Source organism: Phocoena sinus, chromosome 9 (assembly GCF_008692025.1).
Source record: "Phocoena sinus isolate mPhoSin1 chromosome 9, mPhoSin1.pri, whole genome shotgun sequence".
Lineage (NCBI taxonomy): Eukaryota > Metazoa > Chordata > Mammalia > Artiodactyla > Phocoenidae > Phocoena > Phocoena sinus.
Window position 1 is genome coordinate 92,517,524 of NC_045771.1, and position 21,641 is coordinate 92,539,164.

Below are 21,641 nucleotides of genomic sequence, written 5' to 3' on the forward strand. Positions count from 1 at the left end.
CAACCAATACACTTACAAGCACTCTGTACCCAGACAACCCTCCCGCTTTTCACTTCCAGTACAGTACTCATAAATTACATGAGGTATTCGACACTTTATTATAAAATAGGCTTTACATTAGATGATGTTGCCCAACTGTGGGCTAATGTAAGTGTTCTGAGCATGTTTAAAGTAGCCTAGGCTGGCTTCCCTGGTGGCACAGTGGTTGAGAGTCCGCCTGCCGATGCAGGGGACGTGGGTTCGTGCCCCGGTCCGGGAGGATCCCACGTGCTGCGGAGCGGCTGGGCCCCATGAGCCATGGCCGCTGAGCATGCGCGTCCGGAGCCTGTGCTCCGCAACGGGAGAGGCCGTAGCGGTAAGAGGCCCGCGTACCCCAAAAAAAAAAAAAAAAAAAAGTAGCCTAGGCTAAGCTATGATGTTTGGTAGGTTAGGTGTATTTAATAGATTTTTTCAACTTAGGGTATTTTTAACTTATGTTGGCTTTATCAGGACTTAACCCCATCATATGTCAAGGAAGATCTGTACTTCAAAATGATTACCACAATAAGTTTAGTTAACATTCATCATGTCACATAGTTAAATATTTTTTTCTTGTTTTGAGGACTTTTAAGATCCACTCTCTTAGCATGTTTCAAATATAGAGTACAGTCTTGTTAACTATAGTCAGCATACTGTACATGACATCCCCATAACTTATTTATCTTATAACTGGAAGTTTGTACCTTTGACCACATTCACCCAATTCCCCCACCCTCCATTCCGCAATAAATTTAAAGGACTGAAATCACGTAAAGCATGTTATCCAACTACAATTGAATGAAATTAGAAATCATTAACACGGGAAATTTTGAAAATTAATAAACCTGTGCAAAGAAAACAACACACTCCTAAATACCCAACTGACAAAAAAAGAAATCAAAGGGAAACTGGAATATATATTAGATAAATGGAAACCCAACATACCAACTCTTATGGAATGCAGCTAATGCAAGAGAAAACTAATGAAACAAAAAATTGGTTCTTTGAAGAGATTAACAAAGGTGACAAGACTTTAGCTAGACTGACCAAGAAACAGAGAGGACTGAAATTATTAAAATCAGGAATGAAACAGGTGACATTACTACCAACCTTATAGAAATAAAAACGAATACTACTACATAAAGGAACACTATGAACAAGTATATGCCAACAAATTCAATCAATAAACTAGATGAAATAGAAAATTTCTAGAAAGACACAATCTACAAAAACTGACTCAAAAAGGCATAGAGAATCTGTGTGGACCTAAACAAGTTAAGAGATTTGATTAGCAATCAAAAAACTTCCTGCAAATAAAAAACACAAGCCTAGGTTGCTTCACTGATGAATTTTACCAATATTAAGAGAAGAACTAACCACAATTCTTCACAAACTCTTCCAAAAAATAGGAGATGGGTCACTTCCCAATTCATTGTTTGAGGCGATTATTGGATACAAAAAACAGACAAAAACATCACAAGAAATGAAAAGTGTAAAACAATATCCATTAAGAATAAAGACACAACTTCTCAACAAATACCTTTAAAAAAATTAAACTTAGAATCTAATAATCCAGGTCCTATCAAATGGGGCTTCTTCCACAAGAGACCAAAACCATCCTCTGAGTTTTGACCACACTCTCTACTAGGCACGTTTAGCAATCTCATTACTATTCACTCTACAGTAAAACATACAAAATCAATGTAATTACAAACATGTCTCCCAAACTGGCCCATCTCCTTCTGTCACCCACCAAAAATACACAGCAGTTTTTTGAGACAAATATTTCTACTTTTTGTGACTGATGCATTAGCCAGCATTATTCTAAAATTATAATGGTTTTTACAGAACCGGATTTCACAGACTCCGATCTTCTATGCTATACAACACTCCTCATAAGGAAGACATTTGGCCCTTGATGAAACATCTCCAATTTGGCCTCCACAAAACTGATTCCTTTGAAATCTAAGTAGGCTACCTTAAGCATAAGGATATTTTTAAGCATAGTATAGGGCACTGCTTTTCACTTTCTTCTCTCTACTACATTGGAGATAAATTTATAGTCACTGGGTGGAAGAAAGCCTTACTCTCCAAATTATAACCCTGGAGTGGACCTAGGAGCTCATACCCACCACAGAATCTCAACCAAATGCCCTTCTCTAAAGCAGTGTGCTTTGCAGATTCATTAAACCTTTGAATTACCAGAGGAATTTATTAAAATGCATATTCCCAAGTCTTAATAAGAGATCCTGATAAGTTTTAAAACAGGCCCAGGAATCTGTATTCTTAACTCACCCACTCCCCAAATGTTCCTGACTATTGAGAAAACACTACCCTGGAGGTACCTGATTTCTAGATTCACTCCCTATGCTTAACAGGAGTAACCACAGGCCAATACAGGTACCCAGGAGAACCCTCTGCTGACCATGTTTCATAATGCTAGTGGTCCCCATGGTCACATGCATTTCCTAGAGGGGTGGGAAGAAAAATCTGGACATTTTCCTAGAGACTCAGAGAAGAACCCACTGAACAGGGAGCAGGTTGGAAGTTGATTTTTTGCTATAGAAACACGTAGGTTAAAGAGGCAGGATTTCTTGTACAGATGCCTCAAATATTGAGGAATAACAGGGCATGGGAAAGGTATCATCACACTGTTCTAGGCTGTGCTACCACAAAATGGGAGATCCTTCCAAGGCTTGGGCCATCTATGCTACTCAACTGTTACTAACCATTACTAGGTAGAGGAAGAGACTGCCTGCTACAAAAGATTCTCTTCCAAATTTAAGATTCTTCCCAAGCTGCAAATCATCTCAGATTATTCCTAAATTCAAGACCACAGCCTGCAAAATAATCTAGTCAATGTCTACAACATAATTAAGTCAAGTTGCTGCCAGTCTTAACCATGTGTGTTCTCTCTCTTCGCTCTCTCTCTCATTAAAAGTTGGGAATCCAAGTGCATTCAAACCTTTTAAAGACAAACCAATGTTTCCAGATGTGTGGCATTTAAGAATTTTATAAGGGCTTTCATATTTATTTTGCGTTTCTGATGGTTTACGATAAGAGACCTTACAAATCCATAAAAGCAGATTGGGCTGGAGTTTACTGCTGTTATACAAAGGGATCTTTGTATGACAGATAATTCAGAGGGCAAGTCAGCTCGGAACCAGTGTCCTGCCTCTGTATCAAGGGGGAACTCTGACCTAGAAGGACCCTTCAACACGTGAGAGTAAAAATCTGATCACACAAAAGAGGGACTGCGACTACAGAAGGACCATCCCAGTTAGGGTCCACTTTGCCACTTTCATAAATACGCAATGCAAATGGTAGAAGAGATCATTTATAAAGCCAACGCTAACAGTCGATTCTCATTACCTATTGTATATTCTACAGCTCTTTTCTTTTTTTTTTTTTTTTTTACAGCTCTTATTTTTATCTTAGTTAGTTGAATCAGGGCAAAGAGTATGATGTTTAGAATGCTTACTGACTCCTAAAATCCCCACGCTCTTGCCCTACTCCCCTTGCCTGGACAGCTACAACTCATCCTTAGGATCTGAGCTTAAAATCTACCTGCTTTAGATAGGTATATGCAATCCTCTCACTCTAGGTGAGTTCCCTAGTTACATTTACAAATGGTTTTTTTCTCCTCACAGAATTTTTTATTATGATTTTTCATTAATAACGATTTAGTTATTAGTATATTCAAAGATTTCTCTCTCTACCATCTCCTGCTGGTCTTTGTTGAATGCTATATTACAAGTGCCTAGCAAGTGCCTTCTGGGCCTTAGATTCTTTTTTTTTTTTAATTTTTATTGGAGTATAGTTGATTCACAATGTTGTGTTAATTCCAGGCGTTCAGCAAAGTGAATCAATTATACATATATCCACTCTTTTTTTAGATTATTTTCCCACATAGGTCATTACAGAGTATTGAGTAGAGTTCCCTGGGCTATAGAGTACGTCCTTATTAGTTATCTATTTTATATATAATAATGTGTATATGTCAATCCCAATCTCCCAATTTATCTCTCCCCCCTCCCCACGCCGGTAACCATAAGTTTGTTTTCTACATGTTTTGTAAAGAAGTTCATTTGTACCATATTTTTACATTCCACATATAAGTGATATAATATGGTATTTGTCTTTCTCTGACTTACTTCACTCAGTATGAAAACCTCTAGGTCCATCCATGTTGCTGCAAATGGCATTATTTCATTTTTTATGGCTGAGTAATATTCCAATGAATATATGTACCACATCTTCTGTAACTATTCCTCTGTTAATGGGCATTTAGGTTGGTTCCATGTCCTGGCTATTGTAAATAGTGCTGCAATGAACGTTGGGTGCATGTGTCTTTTAGATTCTTTTTTTTTTTTTTTTTTTGCGGTACGCGGGCCTCTCACTGCTGTGGCCTCTCCCGTTGCGGAGCAACAGGCTCCGGACGCGCAGGCTCAGCGGCCATGGCTCACGGGCCCAGCCGCTCCGCGGCATGTGGGATCCTCCCACACCGGGGCACGAACCCGTGTCCCCTGCATCGGCAGGCGGACTCTCAACCACTGCGCCACCAGGGAAGCCCTCTTTTAGATTCTTAATAAATGATTCTAAATGAATAACTGAATTTTACCAGGTTGATTTCACAATCGAATATATTAACTATTAGAATATGTAAATTTAGCATCCTTTTACTCAACAAGTGTCAGGTGCCATAACAAAAGTACATTTATTCATACGTCCATGTGTATTTTATTAAATCATTATAGGCACTTTAAGATAGAAAAAATGTGTATATATGTGTACACATACATGTATATTTTTTCAGGTTCTTCCCACTCATGAACTAAACTTTCAACTAAAGAACTATATGAGAATAAGATGAAAATGACCAAAATCATGGTTTTCTGATTTCCGTACATCTAAGTAGCTTCAGGGTAATCAAAATTTATATATAAGTATATTACGCGTAGCAAATATTTCAAAACTAAGATCTTTTTCATGGCTTTATCCAACATTATTCCTAATAAGAGATTTACTCAATATATATTCAGGAAATATATCTACTAAAGCACTACACTTAAATTTAGACTTACTTTGAATTGGTAAGAATGAAGTTTCAGCTTCACTTATTAAAAGTTGGCCTGTGAGGGCTTCCCTGGTGGCGCTGTGGTTGAGAGTCCGCCTGCCGATGCAGGGGACACAGGTTCATGCCCCGGTCTGGGAAGATCCCACATGCCGTGGAGCGGCTGGGCCCGTGAGCCATGGCCGCTGAGCCTGCGTGTCCGGAGCCAGTGCTCCGCAACGGGAGAGGCCACAACTGTGAGAGGCCCGCATACCGCAAAAAAAAAAAAAAAAAAAAAAAGTTGGCCTGTGGATGTGTTCTCAGGAAAACGTGATTACTCTCATGTTAATTTTGTACAATGCTGTGTATGTAGTCTTATTATATATGTTCATCAGTGAATTCCTCAAACTCTGTGATGATGGCAGCTTCATTACGTCAATGTTAGCCGTTATAGAGAATATCTGGAAAATTATATCTGCAACGTAAGAAATCTTTACATCTGTTATCCCTTCATACAAGCCCACAGGTTCAGTTATTTCCTCGGGAGTTCTACTCAGACAGCCCCTAATTTAAGTGGCTAGAAAAATAAAAAATTGTGTTTGAAGAGTCAAGTGGAAATTCCCAGACCTTAAAAAGTCAGAACATATTTTTTTTAATACTCTTTGCCTTCTCGACTCATCCCCTCACAAAGTGCTTCACAACATTTTGAAACTTAATCACACACTCACACACACACACACACACACACACACACACGCACACACCCTTAAATGGACCGATGGCCCAAAAGAAAGTCAGCTTACAAGAAAGGATGCTGGAGGTCCTCTAAGGTAGTATTCCCAAACTGCAGGCTGGAAATCCATTTAGTATGTCCCCTTAGCATGTTATTAAAAACAGAACAGAGTGGAGTGGCATAGAATGGAATGGATAATCAGTATTTGCTGATAATGAATTTCCTAACTTAGAAACCCTGGCATGATGGGAAATCTTGGAGCAAGAAGCTGTGTGTATATGTGAAAGTATATTTGGAAATAATAAGCCCACTGATAAAGAGCTCACATATTTGGAGCTCAGGCATTCTGTGACACAGTGGCCATAGTTGAGTATAATCCCAGAGAGAAAGGCTTCCTGGCCCTGCCCTCACTGTGAGACCCATCAGTGGGGACACCATGTTCCTGACACACTGCAGTGCTCACCCTGGAGGACAAGAGTGACATCCGAATGCTGGACTCCCTTTTAGAAGCCTTTTCCATAAGGCCACAGTAAAAACCACAGACTTCTTTAGAGAAGGGACCCTCCCCATAGGATTTCTGAACTTATCACAAGACGGGGACCCCAGGGAGGAGTAAGAGATTCTCATGATACACTGGATTCGATGTTGAAACCATTTAATTAGAGTATTTTTTTAAATGGGACCTAATTTTATACCTCTAGTAAAGTGGACCATATTATTTACACAAGTGTTTCAGGTATTTTAAGTTGTATCGGTCCACAGACAAGCTGACTTTTAAAGTATGATTTATGGAACACACACACACACACGCACACACAATATGCTATGTTGTAAAGGATAATGATAACTCTTACTAATATTAAAATCTCAATCCCTACAGTTCTAATTCCCTATTCCTGGAGAAAGAAGGATGCATGGGTATATGCATGTTTATGTGTAAAAAAAAAAAATGAAGAAAGAAACGTTACTGTCAAGAATGTCCTCAGAATTATTTTTAGTTTTGTCAGTTCCTAATACAGCCAGAGAAAATTATCTTAGTAGATGAGAAGGTATAAGCTTGTACAATGTAGAAGCGGACAACAACAAAGTCTTCTGATGATCTTAAAAGGGGAAACCCTGGATGTGTCTCAGAGACTCAGTCTCCAAAGTGTCCTCAAATGTAAACATGGTCATACAAGCTACTCTTCCACAGACAAGGCACTGGGATCCATGGAAAGTGTCTCCTGGTCAGAGCAGGGTATTCCTTCTCCCATTCAATCTGCATAAACAAATAAACACAGGCACGTACACACACAAACACCAACCACATGTCTCCCTTTGAGAGCAAACCAAGATGTGCGCACCAGCAAGGCAACAATTTTTTTTAAAAAACCCACAAATGTCACACAATTAGGCATAGAAGGAGACTACACTCTTTTTCTTGCCACATCACACAATCAGCGTGGGGCTGAACCACAGGACTTTACCAATATTTGACTGTTTGACTTACAAAAATAACAATTTAGTACAGCAACCTAACATTGATGGAGTTCCCACCATCCTCAGAACTCATAAGGTTAATTTTATTTGATATACTACCTCCACAAAATGACAATTCAAATGACAGTGATACATAGTGACACCTTTATGATAATTTCACAAAAGTCAGAGAGAAAGAATAATGTGGAAGGATGCTTTCAGACAATGTGTTTGCAGGGTTGGGAAGTAAACTAGCAAGAACATACAAAGTCAAATAATACATCATCACCGAGTACATACAATTCACAAGACATTAGGTCCTTGTCCTCAAGCACCTATAATTTACTTGGGAAGTTATAATGCAAGAAAAAAATCGCACCTATTATTTTACAATAATTACTCAGGGCAGATAAACTGGCACAAAGAATAGCAAACAGTGCATGTCTTTAGAGTTTAAATAGCATAAGTCTCTTATTAAAACAAAAAAAAGAAATCTAACGCTGAAAAAGGCTAGTATTATACCAAAGGCTTCCCTGCTCACTAGAGTCACATTAAAAAAAAATGTTTAGGGCTTCCCTGGTGGTGCAGTGGCTGAGAGTCTGCCTGCCGATGCAGGGGACACGGGTTCGTGCCCCGGTCCAGGAAGATCCCACATGCCGCTGAGCGGCTGGGCCCATGAGCCATGGCCGCTCAGCCTGCGTGTCCGGAGGCTGTGCTGGGCCCATGAGCCATGGCCGCTCACTCTGCGTGTCTGGAGCCTGTGCTCCACAACGGGAGAGGCCACAGCGGTGAGAGGCCCGCGTAACACAAAAAAGGGAGGAGAAAAAAAAAAGTTTAAATCTTAAAAAATGTTTAAAGTGCTCTACCAATTTAAATACTGCATAGAGGTCAAGGAGGGTTAAGACCAAATAAATGTCACTGGATTTCACAAATGAACAAAGATGGACAAAAAAATCCGAAAGGGATTAAATATTTAAGTAAAAAAGGCCTCTGGATAAACAGGCAGACTGACTGTATGTGTTTATATCTGTCTCCTCCCAAAACCCAACAAAAAAACAACAGCAAAGGAATAAAAAGGTATGAACATACATGGATAAAAAGAGGAGAGGCACTACTAGTGGATGAGTTCAATACATTTTACAGAAGCAGAAAAATAGATAGAAGAATGGAAACAACTCAGCAGAATAGAGAAAGCTACTTTTTAAAAGTGGCTGTAGAGGCAACCAATGAAAAAGCAGCCAATTCTCACTGCCCAGTCACACACACAAACACACTCCAGCTTCAAACCTGGTTCTACCAAGTACTACAGAAAGTGAGGATAAAGAACAACAATGACAATGGGGGACAGTCATTAGATGTGCCTTCAAGTCCCTTCCTCGACCCCAACATTGGCAAGGAAAGACCCAGGACGACAGGTATGTAGCAGGCCTAGAAAAAATAGTCAGCCCAGATTACAGCAAAAGGGCAGAGGCTCCAAACAGAGGGGAGTTGTGGGTGGTGTCGCTCAGTGGAGAATATAATTGCATTACCTGATATACTGAACTTTTGATAATGATATTGACAGGCATTTGACAGAGCTGATGAAGCAAGAACAAACAATTCTAAATAGTTCATAAAAAAATAAGCGAACAGAAATAAAGGCTATTATTAACTCTAGGGAAACAAAAAGCTGTATGGAAAACCTAATCTTCAGATAAGACTTCATTAAAATTTTAAACACACACAAAGGGCACCATTAAGAAAGTACAAAGGCAAGCCACCTTCTAGGAGAAAATATTTGCAAATTGTCTATCTCACAAAGGATTCAGATCCTGAATATATAAAGAACCACATAGCAAGAAGAAAACAACAAGCAACCCAAATAAAACACACAGGCAAAAGACTTTAACAGACACTTTGCAAAAGAAGATACCAAAATAACCAACAAGCATTATACAAGAAAAGATGTTCATCAGGGAAATGATGGTAAAGGAATTAAAAAGGTATGAACATAAACAAGACAAAGAACAAAAGAGACATGAGGGATGACAGATACCTGGTTTATAATAGAAATGTTCTATAACTTGATCTGGGTGGTAGCTATATGGAAATCCATACACATAAAAATCCACCGAGCTGAATATTAAGATTTGTATACTTTAGTCAACAAACATCATACTTTTTCTGATGCTATCAAGTAAGCTTTTTTTTAACATTTTTATTTTATATTAGAGTATTGTTGATTAACAATGCTGTGTTAGTTTCAGGTGTACAACAGAGTTATTCCGTTATACATATTCACGTATCTATCCTTTTTCTATACTTTAACTTTTTAAAAATATAATCCTCAGCAATCAACGATTTTTGCTCTATTATTAGGGGATATGGAAGTAGAAGGATGAATGTAAGAGAGCTAAATCTTTACCAGTCTTCACCAAATAAGAAAGGATAGATCCTTTCCTATCTTAAGCTTATTTGTGATTAGTAATAGCTACCTCTGGGGAAACAAGACTGGCCGTTGAGGAAAGGAGAGACAGGGGACTGCTATTTTTCATAATAAGTCTTTTACTAATATTTGATTTTTTTAAACTGTGCATATATTAACTTGATGGGAAATTTTTAAGTGAATATTAAGTTATAAGCTATTAGCTATGTGATTATTTACACAACCACGGGGCAGAGAAGGCCTTTGAAGTGCGCCGCGGTGGACACCGTTCATTTTGCCAGCACAGTGCCCATTCCCTTTTCTGTGCTCTGATTCTCCCTCCTCTACCAGCAGTACAGATGGTCTAGGGGAAATTTCTCCACCCCAGCTTCCGTAGTAGCCTGTGACTCAGGCCCAATCCAACCCATGGCCCTGGCCCTTGGCCAGAGATATATTTTCTTTTCCAGGGATAGGCACAAGCCCAAATTTGGGCCGATGAGGGCTATACTGAGGAGTTCTCTGTAAATGTGGCCTAGCCTAGAGGGGCTGGCAGCCATCTTGCCACCAAAAGAGAAGAAGGTGCCCAAGAATGGGGCTGACAGGATGGACAGCAGAGATGAGAGATGAGGAAAAGACACCTGAGCCCTGATGCCTGTGGTTGAGCCCTGGTTCCATGCAGGTCTGAAGTCTGTCTTCCCCTGCCGTTTTCATAATTATAAGAGGCAGTACCGTGTAAGGAAGAAGTATTGGACTGCGTGGCTTCAAACTTCAGCTTTACTGCATACTGTGTGACCTTGGGCCTGTCACTTGACCTCTTCCTAATCTATAAAATAGGAATAGTAATAGTACCAACCTCACAGAATCAAATGAGTTAACATGTAACACACACACATATGCACATATATTTTATATATACATATATGTTCATAGCTTAATACAAACATATATTCATTAAAATCTCATTTAAATGTATGTGTGCAAGAACCATATTTTTACTTTTAATTAAATCCTCTTCTTTCCTTAAGCCAGTTTGAATTGAGTTTTCTGATACTTACAAGTGGCAGGATCCTAATTCAACAGCCAAAAGAGAAACCATGCAAAATCAATCGATAGATTTAAGCAAATATATAAAACATACCCATAATATAAACATAAATGTGCTCTATAACAGAAGAAAAATCCTCAAAGAATTAAAAAGTAAATAGAAAAGGAAGAAATAATGTTTGGATTGATAAAGTTTCTGCCCTTACAAATAACAAGATGGAGATGCTACACAAAATGGGCACAAATATAAACACACCATTCACAAATGAAACAAAACAAAAACGCAAGAAACTAATGTTTGGGTTTTAAAAATCAAACATGAAATAAACAGGAACTAATTTTTTCCGATGTTAAATCTAAAGAGTGCTTTAAATTTTATTATCTGGTGTTGGCAAACGTCCCGTGGACTGCTAGTGAGAATGTAAACTGACACAACCTTTCTGAAAGGCAATCTAGCTATAATAAAAAGAAGCACACCTTTGACACCATAATTCTTCTCCTAGGAATTCATCTAAGGAGATACTTAAGAGTGTGTGGGAACATTTTCCCTATAAGTTTTCTCACTGATTGTATTTATATTCGAAAACGCTGGAAACTGAGTGTCCAAAAACAGGGGGTCCATTATAACTCATACATTCCAATACTGTTCAGTCACTTATAATAGTGATGGAAAATATGTACATCTGTTGAAGAACGTTCATGATTATTAAATGAAATAAACAAGTTACAAAACCATATAGGATGCGCCTGTTTTAGTTGTATAAATATATACACATACGTAAGGAAACAAATGTACTGGGATACATATCAAATGACTGTGAAATCTCTGGGTGGTAGAATTTATGTGTCCTAATTTGTTGGTGGGGTTTTTTTCCCCCTTATATATGTATTTCATTCTTTCGCCAATGAACCTTTACAGACTTTCAATAAGAAAAAATGTACCTTAAATTCATAGAAAGCCATAAATTACCTCTGAGTGTAGTTTCAGTCATGCATTTGGAGCCAAAATGCATGCAAGCTGTTAGGTGGAGTACAGGTGATAGAAAAGTCGAGGGAGTGGACACTCTTTTGAGAAAATGTGGTGGTAGAAACAAGAAGCAAAGGGTCTCAAAAACATACGTAGCATATCATTATTGCAATGGAGCATCTGGATAAGAGGAGGAGACCGAAGATGCGAAAAGAAGGAATCACTGGGGGAGATGTCTTACCAAGCCCAAACAGCAACACACTGCTTTCCATTGTCCCGCGGCTTCTGTTTGGGATCGACTGGGCTGCCTTAACTGGATTCCCACACGCCCTTTTCCCATGCGCTGCATGGGCTCAGAACTTACCCAGGGACAGAACTCATACTCTCAGCCTCTTGGTGTCTTAACCCCCTAAACTAAGTACAACAGGCAGTTTTCATCCGAAGCTTTCCCCAGGGAAGAAAGTAGGACACTTGAAGCTCTGCTCAAGGCTTCCCTAGGCCACCTTGATTAACCACCAACCACAACTGCTATCATAATACACACCATTATGAAAAAGTGAGTTTTCAACAATTCATAAAGGTTTGAATGCTCTCTAAGTCAGATTACATTTTCTTTTCAGTTATTTCTGGCATATTAACAGCTGGTGACCTAGATTAAGAAATAATTTAATATGTCAAAAGGCAGACTGTATCAATAAATTCCCTCACAGATGGGAAGTGGATTCAATGAAAAGCTTCAGACCTAAAATTCAAGTACTTACTTGGAAGGAGGGAGAGGGCGGGGAGGAATACCTACCAGTGGGTAAAAGGAAGTATGGAAAAATGACAAAACCTGGCCAGGATCCCAGCAGATCATGGCTACTTTCTGCACAAGTAGCCAGGGACTAGAAGGGGGCAGGAAGCCTTGTTAATTCAGCTGCTAAAGGTGCGACAGGAGGATCACGGTTCAGGATGAGCTTGGGTAGATATTAAAAGAAATACAATCCTCTTACTGCATTGAGAGCATGCATGTGTGAAGGGAGGGACGAGAGGCAGCCACCCAGCCTCTGGGCATGCGGACAGGCAAAGGAATCAGTGCCCCCTTCAGCTGAGTTCATGGGAGTCAATGGGAACTGGGGGGGCGTCCTGAGCCCAAGTCTGAAAAGGGAAATTCACCGTCATAGTGGGCAACGCGGTAAATCTGACTTCCAGTAAAACAGGAAACCACTAAACATCCAGAATCCCAGGGATGGAAAATACTTCCACGTGAAAGAGAACACAGTTCAAGTGACACGGACCGCGGGGCTCATTAGCCAGTGTCCATTTTCAAGTACAATGCTTCATCTACAATATGAATGTCCTTTGCCCAGGACACAAATGAAGACCTCAGTGCTGGCAAGGTCCTGACGACAAGCAGTGGGCAGGGAAGCCAGGCAAACCCACCGCCTGCTACTGTACCTCTCCAACTGCTCGAGGCTGGGCTTGATTTGGACATGGCGTTCATTTGTGCCCACCTCTCGGGGAGAAAAATAAATTACTGGGACCAATCTTGAGGGGCTTGTGAAACACCAGGGAACCCAACCCGTGCAGCATAGATTTTTTTTTTCATGCAATAAAACGCCCTCCTCTGTGCAAAAATATGCAGAGAACTGTTAGGTTCAGGTCATATTTATTTTTGACCTTCCAGAGAAGGACGCTGACGTCAAAAGGGATACACATACAGAGAGACCCCTCAAAAAAAAAAAGGAAGAAAAATCGAAAGAAAGAAGTGTGCATCTAGATCTCGGTTTTGAACTTCGGGATTCACTGCACAGTACTGTATTAAAGCCCTTGGCTCTTCGCGATCAGCCTTCTTAATCCAAACATATTTCTTCGGAGGTAGCTTCTGTGCTAAATCGCTCGTTCCTGCTGCACCCAAGTAGCCAGGAAATCCCGCCGGAGGAAGGACAACGCCGCAATCTCCCGCCGGGACCTGCGGGCCGCGTCCCCACCAGCCGCCTGCGGGCGCGCGGCCAGCGGGCGCCGGGAGGAAGATGCGCTCAGCTCCGGGAGCCGCGGGCGACACGCCGCACCTGCCACAGCTCGTGCCGGGCGCCGGCCCAGGAGGGCGGGGAGCGCGGCCAGCCGCGCGGGGAGCGGCGAGGCAGCCGGGAGACCCGGGCCAACCCCGCGCCTCCTGGGACAGGGGCTGCGCGTCCCCGGCGCTCCCGCCTTCCTGCCGGCTCCCCGCAGCGCCGGGTGCCGCCTTGCTGCAGTGGCTGCGGCGGAGGGCAGGTCGTCCCCGCGACCCCGGCCCGGCCTCCTGCGCTCCCCCACATCCCACCCCCGCCCCGGCCGGCTCGGCCCTGCCCGCCGCGTCCCCGCCACCCGCTTCTGACCTTTTCCTGCGCGCGGTTGAGTCGCTTCTGGACGTTCTTGGCGAAGATGCCCGTCTTGATGTCGGCCATGGCTGCGGGTCCGCGGAGGCTGAGAGGAGCGGAGCGGGCGGCGAGGAGGAGCGGGAAAGGAGGAGCGGGAGAGGCGGCGAGGAGCCGCCGAGCGCCAGGAGGGGTGAGGGAGGGGCGCGGCGGCGGGGACCCACTTAAAGCGACAGAGCGGAGGCGGGACGCGCCGGGCCGGTCGGTGACACGGGTGGCGAGCTAAAGAGAGAGAAGAAGCCAAGAGTCGAAATGCCCAGAGAGCGCCCACAGTGATGGCAGAGGAGATCTGGTGGAGAAAGGGAAGGGAGCCGAGCAGCAGCCGCAGGGCCCGCAGCAGCTCCAGGGTTCTCTGAAGGCGGAGTTTGTGGTGGGGGAGGGTGAGAGGGGCCCCAATTCTCTCCAGCAAAAAAAAAAAAAAAAAAAAAAAGGCGGGTGTGGGCGGGGGAGTTGGAGAAGAGGGAAGGAGAACACCGGGAAGGTGCAAGTGGAAATGGAGGGGGTTGGGCTGCGCTCCCTGGAGGACCCGCTCGACGACCCCAGGCAGAGAATGCAACCCTCGATTATCTGTGTGTTCAAGAACACACCCTCGGGAGGCTCGCAGCCCAACGAGGGAAGCCGACTGGGAAACCGAGTTACGGCAGACGTTGGAGCTGCCCCAGAGACACAGGTAGAAAGGAGGGAGGCACCAATGGTGACACTTGTGTAAACTTTCACACAAGACTTGGGGCGAGGGCGGGAGGTTCCTTGCTGAGAAGGGTCCACTCCTTTAAGGCAGGTGCTGTGCTTTGGTGATCTCTGTAATCCCTGCCCTGAGCATAGGCACTCACTCTCCAAGAACCATTGCATGGAAGAGGCAGGTCCTTTATTGCCTCACACCAGCAGTGTAAGACCCAGGCCTCCTAACCTGTTGCTTCTTACCCACCTTCTGGTAACCTTAACAGGGATTCACCATCGTCAGTACACTTTGCGGAAATAAGAGTAATAGAGATAAACTTGTCCTATACCTACCTAGAGCTCTTGAAGCCTCTGACCGAAGGTCAAACTATTCATATTGGGTTCTCTCTGAGAATGTGAGAAGGGTAAGGCAGGTGGCCCAGCAAACAGGTCAGAAGTGAGTCAGGCACCTGGGAATCCTGTGAGTTCCGGAGAGCATCTCACGCCACCTCTGGAGTAGACTGTCACGTGGGCAGCTCCCATGCTTTGCCGCTTGGTATCCACTCCTAGAATAGTCCCCTCACCTTGATTCTAAAAGGCTTGTGACTGCCTTTTACCAATAAGATATGGCGGAAGTACACTGTACCAATTCCACACCAACGCCTTGAGAAGCCAGGCAGGTTTCGCAGTCTGAGGAACGAAACCTGTTCTTCCTGTGCTGCTGTGTAGAGTTTCAGCTACCCTGCTCTAAAAAGCCCCTTGGAGAGGCCACGTGGTAAAGGGAGAAGCCCTGAGGTTACTTGGACAGGGAGAGCAAAACCCAGATGTCCCTGCATCCCAGCTGAGACCATCCTCCAGGAAACACACTGGCCCGATACAGCCGCACAAAAAATCATCAGCAAGACCAGCGGAAGAACCGCCCAGACAATCCTAGCCAAGAATGTGGAATGGTGAGCAAAAAAAAAAAAATGATAGTGGTTTTATTACACGATGCACACTGAGGCCAAACAAACTCAAATGTCAGTTTGGAGCAGAGAAAGGTTTATTGCAGGGCCATGCAAGGAGACAGCTTATGCCTCCCGAAATCCCAAACTCCTGGGAGGAGTTTCAGCAAAGCATTTTAAAGGCAAGGTGAGGGAGGGGCATGGTTGGTTGTTGGAGACCTCTTCGTGTCAGAATCCTTTCTTCTTGCAGCTGTCCAGGTAGGTCAGGTCAGGATGATCCTGTAAACCTCCAACAAGATAAATGTTATTCTCTGTTCTGCAACTTTTTTTTTTTTTTTTTTGCGGTACGCGGGCCTCTCACTGTTGTGGCCTCTCCCGTTGCGGAGCACAGGCTCCGGACGCGCAGGCTCAGCGGCCATGGCTCACAGGCTCAGCCGCTCCGCGGCATGTGGTATCTTCGCGGACCAGAGCACGAACCCGTGTTCCCTGCATCGGCAGGCGGACTCTCAACCACTGCGCCACCAGGGAAGCCCTGTTCTGCAACTTTTTATCTCTATATGAATAGGAAAATGTTATACCCTTAAAGGTCAGAGCCTTGAGAATGGTCTATCCTGTCCATTTCAGCCTATAGGCAACATTCTTAACTCTAAACAAAAGCTATAGAACACAAAGATTTAAAGAAACAGATCCAATATGGAGTCAGATTTGTTCTACCCTGTCACAGCTTTTTAAGCCACTTTTCTGATGGTTTTTACTGAAATACCCAGTCTATTCACTTGGCTCTTACTTCCTTAGGATGGCTATTCATCCCAATTTGCCTGGGAATGAAGGCGTTTGCAGGACACAGGACTTTCAGTGCTAAAACCAGGAAAGTCCTGGGGAAACTGCAAGAGTTGGTCACCTTCTTTCCAACATCTCAACTAAACAGGAGTTTACTTCAGAGCAAAGTAAGAAAAACTTGTTTCTTCTCTTGGTCAGCATACAGTAGAACAGACTACTCAGAAGCCACGAATTTTGAGTCAGGGGCTTCTGAACCTTAGCTCTGCCTTGGGATCTTGGCCATGAGGATATAAGCCTCAGAATGTTGGAATATACCAGAATGTTCTGGAGAATATCAGTCCATGGTTACTCTTATACTGTGAGCCCCAGAGCCCCCTCTGCTCACTCTGGGCCTGGCTACAGCCCTCATTACAGTCACCACTGCCCTCTCTCTGACAAGCAAGGGACAGGGTCCCAAGCAGTGGGTTTACTTTTTCTCTGCTTACTTAGGGCCCGAGCCATCAGATCCCACTGTCCCAGCCTTTGTCTCTCCTGGCAATTACTCCCCCACCAGTTTTTGGAACACAGTGAATATCTTTTGAAATAAAATTGCAAATGGTTCGCTTTTCTTATCATTCGGATGCCCAAATCTAGATCTGTAGCGTGGGTGGAAAGGGAAGCTTGTCATTTCTTGATAATTCCATTTGGAATACATGCTGAGCATATTAAAACATTGTGTGCAAACTGTTAACAAATCAACCAGTATTTTTGGGTTGCCATGTGGCTCATTCTAGCCACTCTGGAATATTGATGAAGCGCTTTAGCTGGTACTTAGTAGGTGCCCTGTAAATATATATATATATATATTTTTTTTTTTTTTGGCTGCATTGGGTCTTCATTGCTGCACGCGGGATTTCTTCTAGTTGCGGTGACTGGGGGCTACTCTTCGTTACGGGCTCCTCATTGCGGTGGCTTCTCTTGTTGTGGAGCACGGGCTCTAGGCGTGCAGGCTTCAGTAGTTGTGGCTCGTGGGCTCAGTAGTTGTGGCTCACGGGCTCCAGAGCACAGCCTCAGTAGTTGTGGGGCATGGGCTTAGTTGCGCCACGACATGTGGGATCTTCCTGGACCAGGGCTCGAACCCGTGTCCCCTGCACTGACAGGTGGATTCTTAACAACTGCGACGAATGCAGGAATGCATGAGACTAACTCATGAGGATGCATTCTTAGCTATTTCTTCTCATAATTCTTCAGTAATGTTACTGGAACATGGGTGGGGGGAAGGGGAGCCCAAGTACTACAATGTTTTTTTTCCTTAGGATAATTTTTTTAAATTGAAGCATAGTTGATTTACAGTGTTGTGTTAGTCTCAGGTGAACAGCAAAGTGATTCAGTTATACATATATATATATTCTTTTTCAGATTTTTTTCCATTATAGGTTATTGCAAGATATTGAGTATAGTTCCCCATGCTATGTAGTAGGTCCTTGTTGTTTACCTATTTATATGTGGTAGTTGTTTGTATCTGTTAATCCCAAGCTCCTAATTTACCCCTCCCTCCCCATTTGGTAGCCATAAGTTTATTTGCTATGTCTCTGAGTCTGTTTCTTTCTTGTAAATAAGTTCATTTATGTCATTGTTTTAGATTCCACATATAAGTGGCATCACATGGTATTTGTCCGACTTACTTCACTTAGTATGATTTTTTTTTGAATTTTTGAATTTTATTTCACTTATTTTTTTATACAGCAGGTTATTAGTCATCAATTTTATACACATCAGTGTGTACATGTCATCACACCACCATCCCCACCCCCTGTGGCTTTCCCCCTTTGGTGTCCATATGTTTGTTCTCTACATCTGTGTCTCAATTTCTGCCCTGTAAACTGGTTCATCTGTACCATTTTTCTAGGTTCCACATACATGCATTAATATACAATATTTGTTTTTCTCTTTCTGACTTACTTCACTCTGTATGACAGTCTCTAGATCCATCCACATCTCAACAAATGACTCAATTTCGTTCCTTTTCATAGCTGAGTAATATTCAATTGTACATATGTACCACATCTTTATCCATTCATCTGTCGATGGGCATTTCAGTAGCTTCCATGACCTGGCTATTGTAAATAGTGCTGCAATGAACATTGGGGTGAATGTGTCTTTTTGAAATATGGTTTTCTCTGGGTATATCCCAGTAGTGGGATTGCTGGATCATATGATAATTCTATTTTTAGTTTCTTAAGGAACCTCCATACCGTTCTCCATAGTGGCTGTATCAATTTACATTCCCACCAACAGTGCAAGAGGGTTCCCTTTTCTCCACACCCTCTCCAGCATTTGTTTCTAGATTTTTTGGTGGTGGCTATTCTGAAGACTGGTGTGAGGTGATACCTCATTGTAGTTTTGATTTGCATTTCTCTAATGATTAGTGATGTTGAGCAGCTTTTCATGTACTTCTTGGCCAACTGTATGTCTTCTTTGGAGAAATGTCTATTTAGGTCTGGACATTTTTGGATTAGGTTGTTTATTTCTTTAATATTGAGCTGCATGAGCTGTTTATATATTTTGGAGATTAATCCTTTGTCCGTTGATTCGTTTGCAAATATTTTCTCCCATTCTGAGGGTTGTCTTTTCATCTTGTTTATGGTTTCCTTTGCTGTGCAAAAGCTTTGAAGTTTCATTAGGTCCCATTTGTTTATTTTTGTTTTTATTTCCATCACTCTAGGAGGTGGATGGAAAAAGATCTTGCTCTGATTTATGTAAAGAGTGTTCTTCCTATGTTTTCCTCTAAGAGTTTTATAGTGTCTGGTCTTACATTTAGGTCTCGAATCCATTTTGAGTTTATTTTTGTGTATGGTGTTAGGGAATGTTCTAATTTCATTCTTTTACATGTAGCTGTCCAGTTTTCCCAGCACCACTTATTGAAGAGACTGTCTTTTCTCCATTTTATATCCTTGCCTCCTTTGTCATAGATTAGTTGACCATTGGTGCATGGGTTTATCTCTGGGCTTTCTATCCTGTTCCATTGATCTATATTTCTGTTTTTGGGCAAGTACCATATTATCTTGATTACTGTAGCTTTGTAGTATAGTCTGAAGTCAGGGACTCTGATTCCTCCAGCTCCACTTTTTCCCCTCAAGACTGCTTTGGCTCTTCGGGGTCTTTTGTGTCTCCATACAAATTTTATTTTGTTGTTGTTGTTGTTTTAGTTTTTTTGCTGTACGTGGGCGTCTCACTGCTGTGGCCTCCCCCACTGCGGAGCACAGGCTCTGGACGCGCAGGCTCAGCGGCCATGGCTCACAGGCCCAGCCGCTCCGCGGCATGTGGGACCCTCCCGGGCCGGGGCACAAACCCATGTCCCCTGCATCGGCAGGCGGACTCTCAACCACTGCGCCACCAGGGAAGCCCTCTCCATACAAATTTTAAGATTATTTGTTCTAGTTCTGTAAAAAATGCCACTGGTAATTTGATAGGGATTGCACTGAATCTGTAGATTGCTTTAGGTAGTAGAGTCATTTTCACAATATTTATTCTTCCAATCCAAGAACATGGTGTATCTCTCCATCTGTTGGTATCATCTTTAGTTTCTTTCATCACTGTCTTATAGTTTTCTGCATACAGGTCTTTTGTCTCCCTAGGTAGGTTTATTCCTAAGTATTTCATTCTTTTTGTTGCAGTGGTAAATGGGAGTGTTTCCTTAATTTCTCTTTCAGATTTTTTCATCATTAGGGTATAGGAATGCAAGAGATTTCTGTGCATTAATTTTGTATCCTGCAACTTTACCAAATTCATTGATTAGCTCCAGTAGTTTTCTGGTGGCATTTTTAGGATTCTCTATGTATAGTATCATGTCATCTGCAAACAGTGACAGTTTTACTTCTTCTTTTCCAATTTGTAGTCCTTTTATTTCTTTTTCTTCTCTGATTGCCGTGGCTAGGACTTCCAAAACTATGTTGAAAAATAGTGGTGAAAGTAGACATCCTTGTCTTGTTCCTGACCTTGGATAAAATGCTTTCAGTTTTTCACCATTGAGAATGATGTTTGCTATGGGTTTGTCATATATGGCCTTTATTATGTTGAGGTAGGTTCACTCTATGCCCACTTTCTGGAGAGTTTTTATCATAAATAGGTGTTGAATTTTGTCAGAAGCTTTTTCTGCGTCTGTTGAGATGATCATGTGGTTTTGGTTCTTCATTTTGTTAATGTGGTGTATCCCATTGATTGATTTGCATATATTGAAGAATCCTTGCATCCCTGGGATAAATCCCAATTGATCATGGTGTATGATCCTTTTAATGTGTTGTTGGATTCTGTTTGCTAGTATTTTTTTGAGGATTTTGGCATCTATATTCATTAGTGATATTGGTCTGTAATTTTCTTTTTTTGTAGTATCTTTGTCTGGTTTTGGTATCAGGGTTATGGTAGCCTCATAGAATGAGTTTGGGAGTGTTCCTTCCTCTGCAATTTTTTGAAAGAGTTTGAGAAGGATGGTGTTAGCTCGTCTCTAAATGTTTGATAGAATTCACCTGTGAAGCCATCTGGTCCTGGTTTGTTGGAAGATTTTTAATCACAGTTTCAATTTCATTACTTGTGATTGGTCTGTTCATATTTTCTATTTCTTCCTGGTTCAGTCTTGGAAGGTTATACCTTTCTAAGAATTTGTCCATTTCTTCCAGGTTGTCCATTTTATTGGCATAGAGTTGCTTGTAGTAGTCTCTTAGGATGCTTTGTATTTCTGCAGTGTCTGTTGTAACTTCTCCTTTTTCACTTCCAATTTTATTGATTTGAGTCCTCTCCCTCTTTTTCTTGATGAGTCTGGCTAATGGTTTATCAATTTTGCTTATCTTCTCAAAGAACCAGCTTTTGGTTTTATTGATCTTTGCTATTGTTTTCTTTCTTTCTATTTCATTTATTTCTGCTCTGATCTTTATGATTTCTTTCCTTCTGCTAACTTTGGGTTTTGTTTGTTCATCTTTCTCTAGTTCCTTTAGGTGTAAGGTTAGATTGTTTATTTGAGGTTTTTCTTGTTTCTTGAGGTAGGCTTGTATAGCTATAAACTTCCCTCTTAGAACTGCTTTTGCTGCATCCCATAGGTTTTGGATCATTGTGTTTTCATTGTCATTTGTCTCTAGGTATGTTTTTATTTCCTCTTTGATTTCTTGGTTATTTAGTAACGTATTGTTTAGCCTCCATGTGTTTGTGTTTTTT

The 21,641-nt window shown here is 42.0% G+C and overlaps 1 protein-coding gene across 3 annotated transcripts in view; it reads right to left on the minus strand.

The window, feature by feature from the left end:
• Positions 1–14,158, minus strand: part of AMPH (amphiphysin) — a 192,533-nt gene extending 178,375 nt beyond the window's left edge. For 2 of the 3 annotated variants that reach the window (XM_032642629.1, XM_032642628.1), the window contains exon 1: positions 14,035–14,103. In XM_032642629.1, the coding sequence (XP_032498520.1) occupies positions 14,035–14,103 (69 nt within the window). Of the gene's footprint in view, positions 1–14,034 lie in introns of all 3 variants that reach the window. The other variant, XM_032642627.1, reaches the window with a different exon arrangement.
• Between the last annotated feature and the right edge of the window lie 7,483 nt (positions 14,159–21,641).